The 19,076-nt window shown below is 50.6% G+C and overlaps 1 protein-coding gene across 1 annotated transcript in view; it reads left to right on the forward strand.

The window, feature by feature from the left end:
- The first annotated feature begins 3,436 nt into the window (after positions 1 to 3,436).
- Nlrc5 (NLR family CARD domain containing 5) overlaps positions 3,437 to 19,076 on the forward strand; it is a 57,886-nt gene continuing 42,246 nt past the window's right edge. The window contains exons 1-13 of the mRNA XM_059264572.1: positions 3,437 to 3,734; positions 4,374 to 4,433; positions 5,060 to 5,128; positions 6,150 to 7,812; positions 9,773 to 9,856; positions 9,994 to 10,077; positions 11,662 to 11,745; positions 11,853 to 11,942; positions 12,779 to 12,838; positions 14,090 to 14,155; positions 14,576 to 14,659; positions 17,289 to 17,372; positions 18,289 to 18,378. Of these exons, the coding sequence (XP_059120555.1) occupies positions 3,443 to 3,734; positions 4,374 to 4,433; positions 5,060 to 5,128; positions 6,150 to 7,812; positions 9,773 to 9,856; positions 9,994 to 10,077; positions 11,662 to 11,745; positions 11,853 to 11,942; positions 12,779 to 12,838; positions 14,090 to 14,155; positions 14,576 to 14,659; positions 17,289 to 17,372; positions 18,289 to 18,378 (2,810 nt within the window). The 5' untranslated portion in view covers positions 3,437 to 3,442. The remainder of the gene's footprint in view (positions 3,735 to 4,373; positions 4,434 to 5,059; positions 5,129 to 6,149; positions 7,813 to 9,772; positions 9,857 to 9,993; positions 10,078 to 11,661; positions 11,746 to 11,852; positions 11,943 to 12,778; positions 12,839 to 14,089; positions 14,156 to 14,575; positions 14,660 to 17,288; positions 17,373 to 18,288; positions 18,379 to 19,076) is intronic.

Consider the following 19,076-nt stretch of genomic DNA (forward strand, 5'->3'; position numbering starts at 1 on the left):
CTTAGGGAGAGTTGAGTACTGACTTCTGTCTTAACTGGGTTATCCAGACTCAACAAACTTGCCCTTGGGCACTATTTAGCATGAGAATGGAAAATTACTGGCATAGAACATGAGCTTTGAGCTTCTATTCTACCCATTTATAGATGGTATGACTGAGGCACACATTTTGCCATGTCTTGCACAGCTTGGTCCTGGAAACCTGAGGCAATGCAGGAATGAAGAAGCCACAGACACACACACACAGAAGTCAGGATCTGATGGGCTGTGCTTGCTCTGAGGGGGGCACCTACTATGCAATCCAGAAACTTGTCTGTGTTTATAATGCATAGCACAAGGAGAGGTTAACTAGTCTTAGCAGGAGGTCACTCTAGGGGTGTTGTCTGAGTCTGTAAACATCCAGGAGGAAAGTATAGTCCATGCTTTCACACTATCAACATTCATACTCCCATCAGGAGGGAAGGCTTTGCCATTTCCCTAGGTCTCAGGATTGGGGTGCTTGCCATGTCCATGTTCATGTCAATAATACATATTCACCCAAGGCTTCCTCCACTTCCCCACAACAGACAGAGAAGAAACTAAATCAAAGTCACAATGTGAGTGTGTCAGCTAGGTTCTGCTGCAGTAACAAGTAACTTGCCCCCAAAGCAGCATTTCCCACCCTTGCTTTCTGGCTGTTGTGAATGGAGGGGAGCTCTGGTCCACATTGTCCTCTAGCCCAGACTCAGGTTAAAGGAATAGCCATGATCTGAAATGGAACAGGGGAGCAGACATCAAGGTGAGTCACATATTGGCTCTTGAAACATCTGTACAAAATGTGACCTATTAATTTTTAACATATTTTACCAGACAAATCGAGTTTCACAGCCACACCCAAATGCAAAGGGATGGTTTCCTATGATACCATCAAGGGCCCAGAAAGAGGGGAGCAGGACATCTGTAAGTGCCCTCAAGGCCTACCATGGAGAATTAGTAGTAAGCTGGGCCAGTAATCATCTCCTGGCTCTGGACCATGGATCTCTGGGCTGAAATCGTGTCCCAGAGGCCATTTCCCACAGAAGTCACCATGTCTATAATGGTGAGATATGCCCTGTTTCCCATCAAGGTTGCTTAAAGAGCTTGGTGTCTTATCTCAAGAGCTGGGACCCCTATAGCGAAAGAAAGGCTCCATGTCAGGCTGATGTGAGGATGAGGAACTGCCCCAGCGTCACCTGTCCAGACCTCCTTTTCATCTGTCACCTACTGCCCTGGGTGATCCTTTCCCAGGCAGCATGGCTGCCGGATACCATAGCCCAGTAAGGAAGCCATACTCTTGTGTGGACATGTCCTTAGGACAAAATCACACAAAGCCCTTGTCTCCTGCTACCAGAGACTCCAAGCTTTGGAAGTTTACTGACCTGGGAGCCAAAAACTCTTCTTTCTGATCCTGCCTCTGCCATGAACTTGATGTTTGGCCTTGGGTACCTCCTCTCTTCCTTGGCCTGAGTCATCCAGTCTCCTCCAGGGACAGTTGTCTCAGCCTAAGGATCATGGATGTGAGCACACTGCATGACTTGTAAGCTCTGGCACAAGTGATACAGGTCTAATGGAGGAGAGGAGCCTGGGAGGAGCTGGCACGAATGTCCAGCCAGCCCCCCGCAAGTGCCCAGGATATACAGTGATGTAGCAAGGCCAGCTCCTGGGGGGCCTCCCACTCCTTCTAGAGTTAGAGGTGATATCTCTGCAGATGTGAGGATTAGCTAACCTGTAGTAACATCCAGAGAATACCATGCCTAACACAGTATGTACTTTGTAAGTGTTGATGGAGAAATATGCCCCAAACAGCTTATTTCAACATATAGACCAACATTTCATTAACCCGTCTGTTTGCTACTCATGATACTTCTGATTTTTAATTATTATAAATAATCATGCCATGAACAGTTTTATAATTTAAAAACAGTTGTGTATCCATGATGGCTTCCTGCTGCGTGTGGAGTTACTAGATCAGAACCATCGCTCATTATTTTAGGTTTCTGCTTTGGAAACGCCCTTTGCCTGCGATGGGAACTGCTCTTCCCAGCAGGCTTTCGTAAGCTTCCATCTAGATGGAGGAAATTGAGCTGGAGAGATGGTTCATCAATTAAGAGTTCTTGCTGCTCTTCCACAAGTCCCAGGTTCAATCCCACATCAGGCAGCTTGGAACTGCTTGTAATCCAAGGAACCCAGTGACCTCTTCTGGCCTGTGCAGGCGCCCACACACATGTGGCATACAGTCACACAGACACAGACACATAAATAAAAAATAAAACTCAATCTTTGGAAAGAGAGAATTAGCTGAAAGAAAGAGAGAGAGAGAGAGAGAGAGAGAGAGAGAGAGAGAGAGAGAGAGAGAGAGAGAGAGAGCGAGAGAGAGAGCAGATGATTCGTAGTAGCTAAGACTTGGGTCCACTATACGCAGAATTCCTTAAGTGACAGTATTTTGAACCAAATAAAAATGTATTTCTCAGTCATATAATAGAGGGCTAAAGGCACAGAGTCCCGGGAAGGTGAGCTACTTTACCCACACATTCCTTAGCACTGGCTTTTCTACCTTGTGACCCAACATAGCTGCCCAAGGTCTAGCCATCCTGTTAACCTTCCAGCCACCAGGAAGAAGCAAAAGAAGGCAGGTAACGTTCCACTTGCACCCCACTGGCCAACCCTACCCCCCATGGTGTGGCTGTGTCTAACTATTAGGGAGGCTGGGGGATCCAGTCTATTCCGGATAATCAGGGAACAGCTGGGAGTTATAGTACTAAGAAAGGAAGAAAGAACAGAATTAGCGATGGCTAGATATCTCCGTCATGAAATTAATTCAGACTGAGAACAGCACATACGGTCCATGGAAACAGCATCCTTAGAGCCCTGTACACTTTGAAGAGCTGGTAGACCTGCTTAGCCGGGGTATAGTTACAGATGTGGGAGGGTGCAGAAGCAGGCCCGTCTCTGAAGCTGATCGTGAGCAGATACACCAGCACAACGTGGAGAGGCCAGGTTTCTTTCTGTTGCTGTGATAAAATACACTGACAGCGGAGATAAAATACACTCACAGCCCAACGGTACAGTCCATCACGTGGGAAAGTCAGGGCGGCAGGAGTGTGAAGTTGTTGGTTACAGTCGCATCCACTGTCAGGAAGCAGGGGGTGACCAATGCCAGTGCTCGGCTCCCTCCCTTCACTTTCGACAGCCCAGGATCCCAGGGAATTGTTCCATCCACAGTCGAGATGGATCCTCCCTATCAATTCATGTAGTGCACATGATCCTCCACAAGTATGGCCAGAGGCTCATCTCCCAGACGGTTCTCAATTGTGTCAGGTTGCCAGTTAACAAAATCATCACAGACCACTCCCTCCAGCCTGCCTGCCCCCCACTCTCCTACCCTCACGCTCACCATTTCCCCGCATCTCCACAGGGCCAGCTTCTGATGGACCCTGAGAGCCTTCAACTGGGCACTGAGAACCTGTGGGCCTGGCTTGTGAGGCTGCTGAGTGAAAACTCAGAATGGCTGGACACCCAGGTTAGGTTCTACCTTTCGACCACGGACCTGGACTCCAGCAGCAAGGCCCCCGATCCTGAGATCATTCGTCATCAGCTCAGGAGGCTGTACACCCAGGGCCTGGCCACCTGGCAGTCCTTCATCTATAGTCTGTGCATGGAGCTTACTGTGCCTCTAGACCTGGAGGTACCACTGCTGAGCATCTGGGGCCAAAAAGACGGTAAGGGCCCACATGGGAGGTACGAGGCTGCCAGCACAGCCTTGTGACCTGCAGAGCTTCACACACACACACACACACACACACACACACACACACACACACACACACCCAGTGACCCATCTGATCACACAGAGAGGACATAGAAGAGCCATACATTCCAAATGCCTGCAATGACCAAGAGGCTTCCTTCTACAGTTCAGTCAGAAGACCTCAGCCCCTACTAATAAGCAGGGGGCTGAGTATTCCATTCAGCCCCTTCTTGAGCATAGAACTGAGGAGGGGCCCTTGGATAGAAAGTGGAAACTCAACCATGAGCTCTACCAGCGTGGAGGTGGGGACACATACTCATGCACACATGAGCAGACTGCACATACATGCATGTGAACACATACACACACAGATATGTGTGCAGACATACATCCTCACTGACATGTGCACTTGTATATATACATGTATACATCTGCACATTGCTGCATGCAGAGTGTACCGCCTGCTTCCCTGGCAGATGGGCTTGGGTGTCAGTTTTTAATCTCTGGAACCTATGGCTGTCCCCAGAGCAGACACCACTCAGAGCTACCCAGGCACCACCGTGACACCGTATCCCACATCCCTAGCGGCATGCGTTCTGCTGTCTTACAGAATTCTCTAAGCAGATAGGAGCCGGTGAGGACAGCCAGCCTGGACCTCCGCTGCACCATGGTGAGATCTGGGGCTAGGGCTTGGGGTGCCAGCTGATAGGGATTTGGGGTGCCAGCTGATATGCTCAGTCTTCACCTTAAGCTAGTACTGGCTAGTGACCACCATTTCTTCCTCAGCACATGCACCAAGTCCCACCTCCTCTTTCTCAGTGACTTTCAAGACCTGCCCCACTGTCTTTTACCAGGGATCTAGTTTGGGGCCCCGGAAGAGACTGAGTGTGGCTGGCCTCAGCCCTATAGATCCACTGTCAGGTGTCACCCAGGAAGCCTGTTCTCATGTCCCTGTCCCCACTTCATGAAATTATAGGAAGGCAGGTATCATGTCATGGTGTTGATGTGTATTAACAAGGACCAGCTGCAGGCTTCACCAAGTAATTGAAAGCTTCACTCTCACAGAACCTGCCCCTTCCCTGGTGGACATGGGGTTTAGAATGCCCTGCTGTGGGCCTACTTGCTTCATCCTGGACCAGAGCCTGAAGCTTGCTGGTGAAGCTATGGAAATAGCCTTCTCGTAATCCTAGGATGTCTCGTTCTTCTCTGCCTGGGCCCATTTGTGGAAGAGAGCACCCCAAAGTTGTTGCCTGGGTCCCCATTTTCTCCCCCATGTCCTTACTTCTCTCTTTCCAGGTGTCAAGCGCCCTTCTCAGAGCTGTGGGTCCTCCCCCCGCCGGAAGCACTGCAGGAAACAGCAGCTAGGTGGGTCATGGGAGTAGGGAACCCCGCGTAAGACTGGGTTGCCCTGAGGTTGATCACAGACAGATTCTAGGCCTTGCCCCTAGAGATGAGAAGCTTCGGAGGCCCAGTGGCTTGTTTTCCAAGCCTCTAGGAGAGAAATACTGAAGGTCCTGAGTGAACAGGAGAGGAGACAGGGTATCTCAAGGACGGGTTCGTCATTTGGCTTTTCCAGACTGTCCTCAAGGTTGTGGGAGCACCAGGGTGGTAACTAGTGTGACCTCAGGCCTGAGCCCTCAGTGGCCATGTTGGGGGTGAGTGAGGATAGAGGTGATGAAGGTGCCTTGGAGAACCCCCAGACAGGAGGTCCATGGAGACACAGGGCACTGAGGCTAGGCCAAGGGGAAGAGGAGAGGGGAAACTTCCTTCATCTTCTGTCAGTGATCTGGAATAGTCCTTGGCCCAGCCCTCACATGCACGTACACTCCACCACTCGTGGGCAGAGCTAGAAAATTCACATCTGTGCAAAATAGGCCACTACTTCAGTCCTCCTTGGAGCAGGGGTGGAGGCTGAGTCTTCCCAATGACCCAGGAAGGAAGGAAGGAACACTTGGCATAGCGGGAGCCCAGTTCCCATGGTCTGACTGGCAGGTACAAAGTCTGTGGTTTGTTGGTTCCCACTCACTCTCAAGGGAAAGATGCAGTTGCCTCTGCTATCTTAGAGCTGGTCCCCATAGATGTTGCAAAGCGAGCAACCTCCCCTAGCTGACTGAAAAAGACCTCACCTGCATTGCCCTGGAAGAGAGAGTTGTAACCCCAGGGCCCATCCTCACCTCCCTGGGTAAGTGGCTTCAGAGCCCATGTTGCTGTACAACCACTCCTTCTGGGAGTATGGATGGCCTAAGAACCTTCACCGTGCCCTTGATACTTGCCCCCATGCACACATGGCTGAGGCTAAAGACAGTAACAGCCTGATCACAGGGTCCCAGGACATGTATCAAGTGTGAGAGATCCTGCCTTCATGCCGTTACTGTGCCCCTTGCAGAGCTGGCTAAGAAGTACCTGAAACTCCTAAAGACCTCGGCCCAACAGTACCATGGTGGTGTATGCACGGGAGCAGGGCATCCTCAGGCCTCCCCACTGGCCTACGTACCCCCAATTCTGCAGTGGAGCCGGGCTACAGCACCCTTGGATGCTCAGGAGGGAGCCACTATGGGATGCCCCGAGGCAGCAGATGACGTTGATGTGAGCATCGAAGATCTCTTCAATTTCAGGGCCCACAAGGGACCTCGAGTGACAGTACTGCTGGGAAAGGCTGGGATGGGCAAGACCACTCTGGCCCATCGACTCTGCTGGAAGTGGGCTAACGGTCAGCTGGACCGCTTCCAGGCTCTGTTCCTTTTTGAGTTCCGCCACCTCAACGCAATCACACATTTGCTGACACTGCCCCAGCTCCTTTTTGATCTGTACCTGAGCCCGGAGTCAGAGTCTGATGCTGTTTTTCAGTACCTGGGGGAGAATGCCCATCAAGTGCTACTGATCTTTGATGGGCTGGATGAGGCACTCCATGCCGGTTCCGTGGGTTCCGACAATGCAGGCTCGGTCTTCACCCTCTTCTCCGACCTCTGCCGTGGGACCCTTCTGCCAGGCTGCTGGGTGATGGCCACCTCTCGTCCTGGGAAACTGCCTGCCTGTGTGCCCACAGAGGCAGCCATGGTGTACATGTGGGGCTTTGATGGGCTGCGGGTAGAGAGGTACGTCAGCCACTTCTTCAGTGATCTGCCGTCGCAGGAGTTGGCCCTGGCAGAAGTGAGAAGCAACGAGCGTCTCCGGGGTATGTGTGCAGTACCTGCACTGTGCAGAGTTGCCTGCTTCTGCCTCCGCCGTCTGCTTCCAGGAAGCCCCCCAGGCCAATCTACGGCCCTGCTATCCACTGTAACCCAGCTGTACCTGCAGATGGTGGAGACTTTTAACCCCAGTGGGACTCTGCCTGCCACATCCTTGTTGGACCTTGGAAAGGTGGCCCTTAGGGGACTGGACACTGGGAAGGTCGTCTTCTCTATGGCAGACATCCCTCCTCCCCTGATGGCTTTTGGAGCTGTCCACAGCCTCCTGACCTCCTTCTGTATCCGTACCAGTCCTGAGCACCAAAAAATAGGCTATGCCTTCGCCCACCTAAGCCTGCAAGAGTTCTTTGCTGCTCTGTATCTGATGGCCAGTGACACAGTGGACAAAGACATGCTCATCTGCTATGTCACCCTCAATTCCCACTGGGTACTGCGGACCAAAGATAGGCTGGGCCTCTCCGACCATCTCCCTACCTTCCTGGCAGGCCTGGCATCCCACACTTGCCGTACATTCCTTTGCCACCTGGCTCAGCAGGACGAAGCCTGGGTGGGCTCCAGGCAGGCTGCTGTTGTTCAGGTGCTGAGGAAGTTGGCTAGCCGAAAGCTTACGGGGCCAAAGATGATAGAATTGTGTCACTGTGTGGCTGAGACCCAGGAGCTGGACCTGGCGAGGTTCATTGCCCAAAGCCTCCCCTTCCAACTTTCCTTCCACAATTTCCCACTGACCCGTGCAGACCTGGCTGCACTGGCCAATGTTTTGGAACACAAGGCTGCCCCCATTCACCTGGATTTTGATGGCTGCCCACTGGAGCCCCACTGCCCAGAGGCTCTGATAGGGTGTGGGCAGGTTGAGAATCTCAGGTGAGTCAAATCAGAAGGGAGGTAGGGAAGGTTGGGGGAAGCACTGTGCTTTGGGAAAGCAGGAGGCCAACTAGTCCCAAGAGACTGGATTCAAGTCTTGACTGTCCGAAAAGAATGTCCTATCTTCATCCAGTGTGTAACGCTGGAAGGGTAACCATGCACCTTGATCAGGCCTCTGGAGTCTCTTGCCTGTGGTTCCTTGACTCTCATATCTCTCTGTCAGTCAGGGACTGGAGTGTTGAATCTGGGTTATGCTGCTCAAGGCTGTTTCACCTTGGACAAGCTACATATTACCTCCCTTGAGGGTGCTTCTCCATACTTGCAATGCGTACACAAGTCATGGGGATATGGGAGAATGAGATGGGATGATGCCCAACAGGCTTCTCAATATGGCATCTGGTCCAGAGCCAAAGCTCTGTATCTATCAGCTAGAAAGAACAAAGGTGTAGTCCTAGTGCAAGCCTCCTGGGATACTATGGGGGCAGTCCTGTTGGAGTATATGTCTCTGTGATGGACAACTCAGAAGTAGGTGGTCCAAGTCGGTAGCTTGCTCTATCCCATGTGGTCATGCAGAGACCCCAGTCCTTCCTCCAGCATCCCCTCAGACATCCTAGCTGTAGGATCAATGCTGAACCATGGGTGTCCCTGTACCCTGACTTGGAAGGGAAAGGGTGACCATGGAGGAATGTGTTTAAAAGTAACCATGGAAATAGGACACATCCCTTGCAGTCACATTGCATCACTGAGAACATAGCCACACAGCCATTTTGGGCTGCAAGAGAAGCTGGAAATGTCACTTCTGGCTGGTAAACTACTTCCTGCCAGAGCTCCATTTCTTGTTCTCTTCCTTTAGATCAACACCAAGTTTCATTTACAAACATGTTATATGTGTCAATAGACTGAAAACACTTTATACATTTCAGTATATAATATTAACGTTGTAACAAGGCAGTCCAGCCCTCTGAGTTACAGTTTTATCACTTAAAATCTTTTAATACAAACCATATTTGAAACACTGAACACAAAATAGAAACGTGAACAGCATAGAAAACAAAATAATCAAGTAAAAGGAATACCCGCCCCCAATTAAAAAAGCACACCAGGTAACATTCATTTTTAAAGAAAGAGGCTAAGGAATGGTGACAATCTTGTTTTTGAAATGATAGAAAATTGAATTTTTTTTAGACCCATTTGTGAGGTGAAATTGTACCTCTACTAAAGTCTCTACCCATTTTGATAATTAACTCTTTGTGGTTGTTTCTTTTTCTTTTTTTTTTTTTTTTTTTTTTTTTTTTGGTTTTTCGAGACAGGGTTTCTCTGTGTAGCTTTGCGCCTTTCCTGGAACTCACTTGGTAGTCCAGGCTGGCCTCGAACTCACAGAGATCCTCCTGGCTCTGCCTCCCGAGTGCTGGGATTAAAGGCGTGCGCCACCACCGCCCGGCTGTTTCTTTTTCTAAGGAAAGTTTCTTGGGTCTGGGAAGATAGCTCAGTGTCTAAGAGGGCTTGCTTTAAAAGCAACAGGACCTGAGTTCAAGTCCCCAGCACCCACATAAAAGCTGAGCCTGTCTTCTCATGTCTGTAGCAGTTGAGGGGCAGAGACAGGTGGATCCCCAGAGCTCACTGTCTTACCCTAGGCTACAGTGAGTTTCAGGACCAGTGGGAGACAAACAAACAAACAACAAAGTGATAAGGACCTCTGGCTGCCACATGTGCACATGAGCAAAAGCATGCATGATGTTTTCTTGCCATGATTTGAACTATATATGACTATATTTCTATGGGTGAAGTGGAGAATTGATTTGGCAGATAAAGAAGCTAACGCTGTAAGCAACTACTCCAACAGCCACAATGATGACTCGTGCTACTATGATGCCCCGTCTGTCCCCATGGACACTGCCAGTGATGCCAATGATGCCAATCACTAAGCCCTGCCCAGCACTGACTTGCTTCTCCCCTGCAGCTTTAAAAGCAGAAAGTGTGGGGACGCCTTTGCAGAAGCTCTGGGCAGAAGCTTGCCTACTATGGGGAGCCTGAAGACCCTAGGGTAAGCCAAGACTTGCAAGCAAAATATGCAACTAAGGATGTCTGGCGCACTTTTCCCTGCTTAGTTATGAACAGACAGATTCCTGGCCAGCCCTCTTCTCCATTCCCATTCCTCTACCATCTTTGCTTGTCCTGTAGGTTAACAGGAAGTAAGATCACAGCCCGAGGCATCAGCCACCTGGTACAGGCTTTGCCCCTCTGTTCCCAGCTGGAGGAAATCAGGTGAGTGATCTCTGAGAAGGCTATCTTGCCTGGGAGAAGGGTCACTTCCCAGCTCTTAGGACACCCCTGGGGCCTGCATATTCCATTGGGGACTACCAGAGAGAGAGCCATCAGTCCAAGAATGAGGTGAGCCAAATCCAAAAGAACACCTCCCAAACTCCAACAGGGCACACATTTGGGGTTATCTTCGAGGATTATGAGTTTTGGGCTCCCTCCTCTCATTCCGTAACTCTAGGAAAAGGGATTGCAGTGTCTAGGCAGAAGGTATGTATTATGGGGACACATTAATGCATACAATGTACAACTTCACATTCCTACACTTGGGTACACATTTGCACAGAAGTACATGCTCATCTAACTCAAGGGTGTGTCACATGCCTATTCACAGATGGGTACATGTGTGGCACACACAGGTACACTGAGATGCAGCACATACTGGCTGAGCACATCTGCACAATACACCTCTTGCTTGTGTCTGGAATTGATTGCTTCAGGGAAAGGTGGAGCCAGGGACCCTCTGCTACAATCTTTTTAAAAATATTTTTTTATTTTACTTTTGAGATTATAACATAATTACATCATTTCTCTCTTCCCTTCTGTCCCTCCAAACTCTCCTATACACCCCTCCTTGATCTCTTTCAGATTCATGGCCTCTTTTTTCATTAATTGTTACTGTATACACAACCCACTCAGTAAATGTTACTTAATTGTATGTTTCTAGGGCTGACCATTTCATATTGGAAAACCAATTGATGTGCTCTTCCCTGGGGAAGACTATTTCTCCCTCTTAGCATTCAGTTGCCTATAGTTCTTGGTGTAGGGTTGAGGTGTCGTGGGCTTTCTCCCATCCACTTGAACAGGTCTGTTGATGCTGTCCTTGTTCAGATCATGTTTAGGCAGTCATGTTGGTGAAACTTTATGGGTACATCTTCTGACATTACTAGGAGACACAGTCTCAACAAAATCCTTGGTCTGCTACAGTCTTAGATAGCTCCTTCCTGAGATCCAGAACGGCAACCACTGAATCTAAGCAGGCTCACCCAGGAAGTAGGATACAGCACTTACAGGATGGAACACAAGCTGGCCAGCCCCTGCTGCTCCCACTGATGAGTGCTTTTGGGCAGTGGTCACTCTGGTTGAGATGAAGGTTTAAACCATTGATCTTATTAAAACTCACTTTCTCGATTATTGGGTAACTTTAATCTTTAATCTTAGCCCCCATCACCTCTTTTATTTATTTATTTTTAATTTCCCCTGTTGCTCTCAACCATTCTCACACCATAGATCCATCTGTCCCTCCATCTGGGATTCCAGGTAGAGACAGTGAGGTCAGAGAGGTTGTCCTGGGCTCTGGGGAGCTGTGACTAGAGCTGAGACCAGAAGTAGAGTCTTCAGCCTCCTAGAGAGACTTCACTAGTCCCCTGGGACATCAGTGAACTCAGAATGCAGGCACATTGTACATCTAAGCCCTGGGAGCAGGCCTCTGGATCACCCCACCTCACTTCATAAGACTGTCACCCACCACCTGGGGCTTCCTAGCACCCATCCCCCCACCTGAGGGGTTGGGCCTTGGTCTCCTTGCAGTTTGCACGGCAACCAGCTCAAGGACCCAGAAGTGCTGAGTCTTGTGGAGCTGCTCCCTTGCCTGCCGAAGCTCCGGAAGCTTGAGTAAGTGATCTTTACTCCCAACCAAGCCCCTTTCCTGGCCCAAGTCACTTTTCTCTGCTGACTGTGTCCAGGGCATCCACCCCTGACACTTTGTCACCATTGTGCAGCCTGAGCAGAAACAGCTTCTCCACGTCAACTCTACTGTCCTTGGTGAAGGTGGCCATCACGTGTCCTACTGTCAGAAAGCTGCAGGTCAGGTGAGCAGCTAGCTCTTCAAGGTCTTGGGGAAAAGGGAAGGGGCAGGGAGTGAGGAGGAAGTCCCTACCTTCAGAGATCTGTGTGTGCATGCCAGAGTCAGCTTAATTCACATCTAGACTCTTGCTCAGGTCTGGTGCTTAGTAAGTAGGTAAAGATGCATGGATGGATGGATGGATGGATGGACAACACTGCGGAGCACCGGCATAGCCAACCGACCGCGTGTCGCTCTCCGTGGTTCTGAAACAGTGGTCCCTCATTGGCTCACATTGCAGGTTAGACGGCAGGCTTCCTAATCTGAATACAATTATAATTCTCATTTTTAAAAGCTCTCAGGTTGCGTGGTGATGCACACCCGCAATACCAGCACTTAGGAGGATTAGGAGTCCAAGGCTAGCTTCAGCCCCATAGTGAGTTCAAGGCCAGCCTGGTTTACATAACACCTTATCTTAAAAAAAAAAAAAAAAAAAAATTGGGGGCTGGAGAGATGGCTCAGCGGTTAAGAGCACTGACTGCTATTCCAGAGGACCTGAGTTCAATTCCCAGCAACCACATGGCAGCTCACAGCTGTCTGACTCCAGTTCCAGTCCCATAAGCAAAAGCACACAAAATAAAAATATATTAAAAAAAAAAAGAACCAAAACAAAACAAAGACCCCACTTACGTTGTCTTCCTGACCTTACAAAAGCAGGCTCACTGAGTGGCAGAGGACTTCTAGCCTGTGCTGGGGCACTCTTTCCCTGGATGGTTGGGGTAGGTGCGGGTGACAGCTGTACAAGTGGGGTGATGTGCTGATTTCCCGTTCCTGGATATCATGGCTTTGTGTCTGACCCTCTAGGGAATCAGACCTCATCTTCCTTCTGTGCCCGGTCACAGAGACAGCTGCACAGCCATCAGGGTAAGTAGCTCAGGAGGCATGGCCCCAGCTAGTCCTGAGAAGGTATCTAGACTGGGAAGGTGAGGGTGAGAACCTAGTGAGAGCTGACATGGGAAGACTCTCCTTACTGCTGTGTGAATCCCTGCTCAGGGCCGGCAGAGTGTCCTCTCTTTCTCCCATGTGTCTGGACTACATCTGACCCCTGGCTAGAGAGCATCCCCAGGGCCTCAGAATTGGCCAGATCCATAGGGAATGTGAAGATACCGTGCACTGAAACTGAAAAATGCTCATACTGAAAGAAAGATGATGGAGAGGTCAGTGATGGTCCCTACATCTTAGGGCTGCCTTGGGAACGGAAGGAGTAAATGCATCTAACATGCTTCAAACACTGGCACACCACCAGCACTCAGATGCTGGCCACATATGGATTTACACATGACCCCCCCCCCATTGGTATGTGAAGACGTGGAAGCTCTCCTTCTAAGAAAACGCCCCTCCCACGTTTCCCACACTCCTCCCTGACTAAGCTCCCAGCTTGAATCTCCCCTTCTGTACCATGACCCAGTTGGGCCAATGTCACTCCCTGCCCACCCCCAAGATGTCTAAAGCTCTGACACCCAATGTGGTCATTATCAGTCACTATGATAATGTAAATGAAGTAACTTTCAGTCTATCCGTTGCGTGTACCACCCTTCCAGGGCTCAGCAGTGGCCACAGGTGGCTCCTGTGGCAGATGACACAGTGGAAGAACCCTCTGCCATTACAAAAGGTTCTGTTAGGCAATTCCAGTCTATAAGTGTATGGAAATTGGCTTATGGTATAGCCCAAGATTCTCTGCAGTCTCTGGCATTCTCCTCCCCTCTCCTCTCCTCTCCTCTCCAGTCTGAAAGGGCTGTAGCTCCCCACTGCCTGGACCTGCCTATGGCAGTGCATGATCCCTGTCGTCTGAACCAAAGGTCACAACAAAGGGATGCTATCATGGTGACCTTAGGAAATAGAAACCGAAGAGTCTGATGGATTATGTGACTTGCCAAAGACTGCACAGCCACATGTAGGGGAGACCACATTTGAATAAAGTGTCCCTTAGACCTCAAGCCCTTGCTCCCGCTGCTTCTCCAAGCTGCACCTTGAGTGCCTTCCAGCACTCTCTCTGGGACAAGCTCACCATGAGAGGTGCTGCAGGGTCTTCAGACCCTAGATGCCTGGCAAAGAGGTCCAGTCCATCTGGTCAGGCTCCTGAGCCCAAACTAGTGTGTAATCTGTTCTTTTCAGAGCATCAACCCTACAGAACAAAGATAGCCTGAAGAAAGAAGAACAGAGCCGGAGCCTGGAACTCAGGTACCTCAGCAGGGCCCACTGCCTCCAGAAAATGGTAATAGAGGAAGGGTCCTTTCCCAAGGGAGGAGGAGCAGGCAGGAAGGAATACAGGGAAAGCAGATGGAGAGACAGGGGAAAGGCGTGCATAAGCAAATGTGTCAACAAGAGCTCCAGCCGAATGGACCCTTACTATATGTGGAACACTGTGCTCAGAAGTGGCTGGTGCTTTGTGGGAAGCCTTTTAGGATGACCCTCATGAATGATGCACATCACTCTACTTGGTAGAGAAAGAAACTGAGTCACAGACAGAGTAAGTGCCTTGGACAAGATCACCCCACTACTTAGAGGTACACAGATCCCAGGTCTGCACCCTCAGGACTCATCTAACTCAGGACACGAAGGACCATGATTTTTCCCTGATCTCCTCCATTTCCATTCTAGGCTTCAGAAATGTCAGCTCAGGGTCCATGATGCAGAAACCCTGGTGGAGCTATTCCAGAGAGGCCCCAGGCTGGAGGAAGTGGAGTGAGTACCCTGGAAAGTGGGAGACTGGGGGCAGGAACAGCTAGGGAGGCTGGGCAGGGCAGACAAGGTCTCACCTTCATGTGGGGGTGGGGTGTAGTGATGGTGGGCTGACTGCTCAAGAGTCTAGGGACGTCCCAACAGTCAGAACATCTGCCGCTGTGTAGTGCTGTCCTGTATCAAGTGCTTAGCCAGGAGCTGTTAGACATGTGTTTTATCGTCTCCTCCTCACTACGATGTAACCACATTTTATAGAGAAGGAAATGAAGGCACAGAGTAAATTTGCTCAAGATCAAACAGGTAGGAACAGTCTAGTCTGAGGTTCCCAGCCCATCCTCATGATTCCTGCCACTACTTCCATAGCCATCTGCAGAGTGGGACTCCTCTTGCGCTTGGGAAAAGTCTGATGGATTACGTGACTTTATTTTTCTTTATTAAGAAATTTTCTACTCACTACACATACTATCCACAGGTCCCCCCTCCTCCCTCCTCCCACCCCTCAGCCCTCTTTCCCAAGCCACCCCGCATCCCCACATCCCCCAAATCGAGGTCTCCCATGGGGAGTCAGCAGAGCCCAGCACACTGAGCCTAGGCAGGTCCAAGCCCCTTCCCACTGCACTAAGGCTGTGCAAGGCGTCACACCACAGGCACCGGGTTCCAGAAGCCTGCCCATAGACCAGGGACAGATCCCGATCCCCCTGCCTGGGTGCCCCCCAAACAGTTCGAGCCAAACAACCGTCTTCTGTATCCAGAGGGCCTAGTCCAGTCCCATGGGGGTCCACAGCCACCAGTCCACAGTTCATGGGCTTCCACTAGTGTAGCCAGGGGATGACCCATTCTTTACAGGCTAAAAAAGTTCTCATGATGCCTGGCTCCTGAGCAGGGCCGAAGAACTGGTGGTGGTCATTTCCTAGTGATAGGAAGGGAGCCCCCCCCCCAACAATCACAGGAAGTCCTCTAAACGATGTGAAGGCAGAATGGTGGGGTGCACCAGGTGGTGGTGGCGGCACTTGCCTTTAACCCCAGCACTCCAGAGGCAGAGGCAGGCAGATCTCTAAGTTAGAGGCCAGCCAGGTCTACAGAGTGAGTTCCAGAACAGTCAGGGATACACAGAGAAACCCTATCTTGAAAAACCAAAAAAGAAAAAAAATGGTGGAGTGCTATGAAGTATTTAGGGGTGAGTTGGCCCCACCTCGGGGTGTGGTACATAGGGTGAGGGTTGACTGGGCGATCAAGTGTTGGTCCATTACCTTGTTTCATTGGAAGACTCAAGGACAAGATTAACGCATAGCAAATGAGGGTGACCCAGCAGGTAAGTGACAAGTTCACAGGGAGATGCACTTGTCACTGTCTGGCCATCTGAGTTCACTCTCTAGGACCCACGTGACGGAAGGAGCAAATCAACTCCTGCAAGTTGTCCTCTGACCTCCACGTGTGCCCCTCCCCACTACAAAAAATAAACATAATTTTTAAAAACGACTACAAGGTCTGGAGAAATGGCTCAGGGGCTGAGTACTTGATGCCTTTCTAGTGGACTTGTCTTCAGTTTCCAGCACCCATGTTGGCAGTTTGCAACTGCCTGTAACTCCAGAGGGATCCAGAGCCTCCTGGCATCCAAGGGACCCACACACGGCAGACTCACACAGACACACATTCACAACGGGATATTTCCAACCCTCTTGCCACCACTGAGCCTGCCCCTCCCTAGCGTCCTCACTTGCGACACAACCCCACCCCACCGGGTTAGAGGAATAAACCCTTCTGAGCCACCTGGCTCACCCTCATTGCCAGTCCAACTTAGACACTTTCTTTTCCAAGCTCTTCATCCACTTCCTCTGTTAGAACCTCCCACTTTTCACCTAGTGACCCCATTAGCTTCTGGCCCCGTTTTCCCAGCTTCCACCATGGCATTCTCTTCCTGGTAGGGTAGACTGTGTTTCAACACTGCCTACGCCCTTCACTCCCTCCCTCTGCTCAGGGTAAAGCCCAAATCCTCAAACCCTATGGGACCCAGAAGCCTGCCTCAAACTCTCCAGCCCCTTTCACCCTGATACCCTAACTCAGTTTCCAATCTAAACACTGGCTTCCTCTGGATGCTAGTATGTGCCATGCCACAGGGTCTTTGAATGTGCTATTCACACTGCTAGGAACAATCTTCTCAAATCTCTCCCCGATCACTTACCTGTGGAACTCCTGGGATTTCCAGCAAGTAGTTAAAAAACAACAACAACAACAACAACAACAAGAAGGCCTCCCTGGCCCTACACTGGGTCAGATATTCTGGAATTATGGAAGTTATCACAAGAAGCGATTATGCATGTTGTAGCATACAGGAACAGGCATAGATGGGACCTTCCAATCAGGCTGTCTGAGTTCAAATCCAGCCCAACCTTGAACAGGTCTCTTAAGTACTCTGTGCCTTGGTTTACTCGGTAGTAAGATGAAGATATACTCGTCCCTGCTTCGTAGATTGTATGAAATGTGCCACAAGTGTGGAAGTACCAACGTCATGGGCACATGTGGAGCTGGCAGCCTATCCCCTTTAGTTTTCATAAAGTGCATTTACGGGAAGGATGCTCTGACTAGAGCTGGAGAGGACTGTGAGAGTGTCTCCACCGTGCCTCTATCTTAGTCTTTCAGGGAACCGTCTGGAAGATGAAGGCTGTCGATTTGTGGCAGAAGCTGCTTCACAGCTGCAAATTGCCAAGAAACTGGAGTGAGTTGCACCCCCCACTGCTGGGTAACAAGAGGGGCCATGGAGAGTCCCATCTGGTCCCTGCCTGTCCCAGTTCTCTGTGTCCACAGTCAGCAAGAGTAGCCCTGATCTGCCCAGCTTCCTCTCTCTCCAGCGAGGTTGGGCTGTTGACTATACCTTGCTCTTGCCTCTGCCCTGAACCACTAGTGGCCTCACCATCTAACTCCCTGCACATGGACAGCATGTCCATGGCACATCTGGCTCACATGCCAGATAGTCCTTGCCACAGCTCTAGGAGGTAGGAGCCTTGCCCTGAGCCAGTGCTAAGGTACTGAGTGGGTGAGTACTCTGCCACTGGGTCAAGGCTTTAGGGGACAAAGTGGTGTGTTTGCTTAGGGTGTAGGCGTGGGTTGTTGGAATGGTGAGCCAAGAAAGCAGGGTGTCTAATGATGTGGCCCTGGGGCAGAAATGGCATTCGGGTGGGTTGTGTTACGTCTTAGGGTCATTTGGGTTGGGTAAGGAGTGACGAGGTATGGGAAAGTGGTGTGGGTCTCAGCTCTAACTTTGGGTGTCACCCCATAACTTTGAAACCCTGGAAAAGTAATAGAATGTCTCAGTTTCTCCATTTGTAAAATGGAGTTAAAGGAGACCATGTATGCCTGAAAACCCTTGGTAAAGAGCCTACTAGTCAGCTCTCCATAGACTGCAGTTACTACATATACCACAAAACCGAGGCTCGGAGAGAGGAGAACCCAGGGGCAGTACTTATGGGTTAAGCCAGAGAACTTGTTTCTCTGAGTGTGTGTATTTGGGGCTGGGGGTGTCATACATCCCTTGGCTCACATGGCCAGAACTCTTTGAGGGACCCTGCTTGGGGACCCATTTGGGGGGCAGGAGCTGTCTGCCTGCTGACACTGCCTCCCTCTCCTCTCCACAGCCTCAGTGACAATGGCCTCTCCAGGACGGGGGTGACCTATGTGTTGAGAGCCATGAGCACGTGTGGGACCCTGGAAGAGCTGCACATCAGGTGGGCACCCCACAGGGCACCGTCACTGCCCTTTAGCCCTGAACCCCCTAGTTCAGGGCCATATCATCATACCTTCTGAAGCGCCCCGTATTATTTGTGGCCTCATGCCTTAGGGACCCCCAGAAGCTGCTGCCTGGGCCCTGCCCAGCTGGCACAGTAGTGCAGCCACTGCCAGTACTGTGGGTCTCCTCTGGAGAGCCGCCTGGAGCTGGTGGAGCCCGCTGGGAGTGGCAGTGTCAGAAAACAAGGGAACAACCCTCCAGCTCCTTGCTTCAGTTGGTGCAAACTATGCAGTGCCCTCTGTGCCCAGCTCCTGTGAGATCAGGCTGGGCCCTACCGCTTCCAGCTTCCTTCAGTCCCTTCCCAGCTTCTCCTGAGAACAATTTCCAAGTGACATGTGACCTCCTGTCGCTCTGGTCCAACCTCAATTTTCTATCAGTACGGGGAGCTGAGGACGCGGGTGAGTGGAAGCCAGTGCAGTTCCCGCTTGGCTGTGAGCCTCGTTCTTGGTTCTCAGCTACATGGAGGGTCTCTATTTTATGTACTCCTCCCCAAAGGGCTGGGGGGAAGCCAGACCTCTCACAAGGTAGATTAGGGTCCTCATTCACTGTGATCACTGAGATGTGCTGCATGTCATGGGAGACAGCACCCATATTCCAAAGCACTCCAAGCACCAGAGGAAACCCCCACCCTATGCC

The sequence above is a fragment of the Peromyscus eremicus genome, chromosome 5 (assembly GCF_949786415.1).
Source record: "Peromyscus eremicus chromosome 5, PerEre_H2_v1, whole genome shotgun sequence".
Classification (NCBI taxonomy): Eukaryota; Metazoa; Chordata; class Mammalia; order Rodentia; family Cricetidae; genus Peromyscus; species Peromyscus eremicus.